General features: G+C 34.3%; 1 protein-coding gene across 1 annotated transcript; it reads left to right on the forward strand.

Moving 5' to 3' along the window:
• Nucleotides 1-1894: 1894 nt before the first annotated feature.
• OR4A47 (olfactory receptor family 4 subfamily A member 47) lies at nt 1895-2787 on the forward strand. The gene is given in 2 exon segments (XM_017675334.2): nt 1895-2129; nt 2132-2787. Coding segments are annotated over 2 exon segments (891 nt in total).
• Nucleotides 2788-4309: the final 1522 nt, after the last annotated feature.

A 4309-nucleotide genomic window follows, 5' to 3' on the forward strand; every position in this document is an offset into this window, starting at 1 on the left:
TGATTCCAAATTGTCTTGGGTCTTGTAGTCCAAAGTAGGGAGATTAGATTTTATTGAGTATGTGATAGGAATCCACTATCGGGATTTTGAACAGGGGAGTGATGTGATATGAATAATAAAGAGCATATTTTTGGCTGCCTCAGGAAAACAGATTGCTCAAGCAAAGTGGAAGCAGAGAAACCTGACAGGGGCTATTGTAGTAGACCAGGGAGGTAATATAATGGATATAGTGGCAATGATAAAATCTGCAATATATTTTAAGGGGAACATCAATAGGATTTTTTAAAATATTGTTAAGTAATATGAAAGGAAAAAAGATTGAAGGACACTGTCAGATACTTGGTCTGAATAACAGCACGAAAGATAGTACTATTTAGTTAGGGAACACCTAGGAAGGAACACCTAGGTTAAATGTGGGTAATTACATATTTAGTTTTGTAAATACTAAATTGATATCAAATAGAGATGTCAATTAAATTTTGCTATTTAAAATTAGGGCAGAGATGGGGCAGAATGTACATAATTTTAAAGTGCATTGGCATTTTTAGTTCAGAGGAGGATCCAAAGATGCTAAGAAGGAGATTTCAGTGAGCTGGAGAATATCTAGAAAGTGATTGTTTCTAGTCACCTCCTATCAGACAACACAGTTATGGTTCTCTTGTGTCCACCCAAGTCTGTCTCCAGTACTGCAGAATGTGATCTTCTCTGGGGTGGGTTCTTGACAGACATAATCAAGTTAAATAAGATCGTTAGTGTGGGCCATAAACCATCATGCCTGATGTCTTTGTTAGAAGGTGAAATTTGGATACAGGCACATAAACCCTGGGAGCACCATGTAAACATGAATACAGCCATGTACAAATCAAGGAAAGAGGTTTGGAATGGCTCCTTCCCTTAAAAATTTCAGAAGGAATCAACACTGTCTACACCTCAATTTTGAATTTCAGAATTCAATTTTGAATAACAAATTTCTTTTCTTTAAGCTACCCAGTTTGCGTTAAGTATTTATGGCAGCTGTAGCAAATGAATGTAACTTTTGGTGCTGAGAAATGGGGTGGTGCTGTAATAAGTACCAAAAAGTGTGGACATGGCTTTGGTATTGGTAATGAGTAAATGCTAGAAGAGTTTTGGGGTGCATGGTAAAAAAAAGCCTTGACCGACTTAAACTGTTTGTAGAAATGTTGACATGGAAAGGTCATTGTTATAAGAGCTCAGAAGGGAACAGGAAGCACTCTAGAGAAGGCATATGTTGTCTTAGAGAACAAGTTTATCATTATGAACATAATTGCAAGAAATGTAAATGCCAACATACTTCTTACTGAGGTCTTGTATGGAAATGGGAACATGTTATAGGAAATGGATCCTTGTTCTAAAGTTGCTAGGCATCCCTAGCAACTAATACACTGACCATTGATCTATAGACTTATATTCATAATTTCTTCTACTCATTTTGAATATTTAAATTATCTTAAGTGAGTCCTCAGTATCACACATTTCTGGCTTTATACATGGTGCATCTTCTCTCCATACTCTCTTGTTCTCTCATTTCACCTTTAAAGCTCAGCTAAAGTATTGTTTCTTTTGGGAAGAGTTCCCAGATTTCCAGATTAGGTGTTCCCTAGCACATGATGAGTGTATTTACAATGATACTTTAAAATTGTTCTTTAATTGTCTAATCCCTTCATTATATAGCAAATCACTGAGATTAAGGGAGCCATGTTTTATTCCACATGATGATCTCAGTATCTGTGACAGGTTATTTTGACACAGATAATCCATAAGGCATTTTTTGATTGAATGAATAATAAGGATTAAACTCATACTTTTAAAGATCTTATTCTTTGTTTTATAGGTAAAATGCTTCAAATATCTGAAATCACACCTGTAAAGCATAATGAATCAAAGGAAAAATGTGACTTACTTTGTCCTCTTGGGCCTCACACAGAATCCAAAGGAACAGAAACTCTTTTTTGTTATGTTCTTGCTCTTCTGTATTTTGACTATGGTGGGCAACCTGCTCATTATAGTGACTATAACTTTCAGTAAGACCCTGAACTCACCTATGTACTTTTTTCTTGCTAGCTTATCATTTATGGATGCCACTTTTTCCTCAGTCATTACCCCCAGATTTCAGACTTGTTCTTTGAGACAAATACTATATCCTCCCAATCACGTATGACTCAGCTCTTTACAGAGCATTTATTTGGTGGATCAGAGATCTTTCTTCTGTTAGCGATGGCCTATGACTGCTATGTGGCCATCTGCAAGCTATTGCATTATTTGGTTATCATGAGGCAATGGGTGTGTGTTGTGCTGCTGGTAGTGTCCTGGGTTGGAGGTTTCCTGCCTTCCATAATTCAACTTAGCACTATTTATGAGCTCCCATTCTGTGGCCCCAATATCACTGACCACTTCATCTATAACATGTACCCCCTATTGGAACTTGTCTTTGCTGACACATATGTCATTGGCCTTTTAGTGGTGGCCCATGGAGGGCTGATCTGCTCTATTGTGTTTCTGCTCCTACTCATCTCTTATGGTGTCATCTTGCACTCCCTCAAGAACCTTTGTCAGGAAGGGAGTAGGAAAGCCCTCCACACCTGTGGTTCCCATATCAATGTGGTGGTCTTCTTTGTTCCCTGTATTTTCATGTATGTAAGACCTGTTAAGACCTTTCCCATTGACAAATCACTGAGTGTATTTTATACAGTTGTAAATCCCATGATGAACCCACTAATCTATACTCTGAGAAATTCAGAGATGACAAATGCTATGAAGAAGCTCTGAAAAAGAGACATAATATCTGGTAATTATTAAGTACGTCACTCATGGTGAAGAGAGTCATTTGACATTAAGGGTCCATTTATTTGAAATGCAGAAATCTTACATTTGATGCTGGCTTCCATTTCTTCAAAGAATTTATAGTTACAATTAGAGAATGACCTGTGTGTTTGTGGTATTAATAAATTTCTTCCCTGCTAAAATGTAAGTTATATTGTCCTGCATGTCACTTCATCTAGAAAGTTCTAATGCCTATATAGCAGGGAATCAATAATGTACAATGCATTCTGAGGAAATTTTTATGTAGATACACTATTATAATCAATTTGTACATTTATCTTTTTCCTTTTAACTGAGGCAGTATTATTTTTAGATTTTTTGCCACAATTCTTTTTATTATTCTGTTTAAAATATTTAATGCTGTATAGGCCTTCTTCTTTACTAAATTTCAGTGGCATTGTATACAGTTTTTAGTGTAATATTTCTCCTTTTTAAAGAAAAATTGATGTGTAATTGGTAAGAATAAATAGTAAAAATAAAAACCTTACAAAATGGAATGAAGTGTAGAATAAACTTCCTATTTATATCTCAGCATTGTCTTCAGTCTTCTTCCCCAAGACAGTCACTACTCTGTTTCTTAAGCTTGATCAGGTAATAATTGCAGATGCAAGTATATTCAAATATACATGTGTCTTTTTTTCTGTGGATGTTAATGTGTACTTTACCAGCATATCCTGAAGATGTTTGTATAGCAGTCAATATAAATCCAACTTTTGCTTTTTCTGATGCTGCATGATACTCTCTTAAAAAAGACACAGCAAAATTAATGTATCCTTTCCTGTATATTTGTTTCTAAACTTTCTATAACATATGCTATTGCAATAAATATTTGTTTAGATTAAGTGCAAAGATGCATTCCTGGAATTGTTGATATATGTATTTAAATCAATGGTCAGATAGTCTATTTTTTTTAAATGTTGATATTCATAGTTATTGCCCAATGGCCATCTCTGAGAGTGTATTAACACCTACACTCCTACCCACAGTCTGGGAAAGTACTTCTATCTACATTCTCTATAACCAGGACCTTATAAAAATGGCATTCAGCAATCTGATTCATATTATTTTATTTCATTTTATACTTTAATCCAAAACCTTTTGATGTAGTTGTGCTTGAGCATCTTTTCACATTTTCTGTTTTTTACAAATTGTCTATTAATATCTTTTCTATTTCAATTGTTGATGTTATCTCTATGGATTTTTAGGAGATAGTTTATACTAAAGAAATTATCCCTTTATTAATGTATACATAATTATTATTATTCCAGTTTGTGATGTCTTTTTTTTACTATTTAAAGTGCTTTTGGCATGTAAAAACATTTTTTACATTTTATATTTAATATTTCTTGTTCATTTTGTATCTTGCTAAAAACAGACCTTTTCTGCTTCACTTTTACTAAAATATTCCTCACCTGTTATTAGCACTTAGTTCTTAAAGCATATTTTTGGTCCTTTAACTTACATAAAA

Source organism: Manis javanica, chromosome 11 (assembly GCF_040802235.1).
Source record: "Manis javanica isolate MJ-LG chromosome 11, MJ_LKY, whole genome shotgun sequence".
In the NCBI taxonomy this organism is placed as follows: Eukaryota; Metazoa; Chordata; class Mammalia; order Pholidota; family Manidae; genus Manis; species Manis javanica.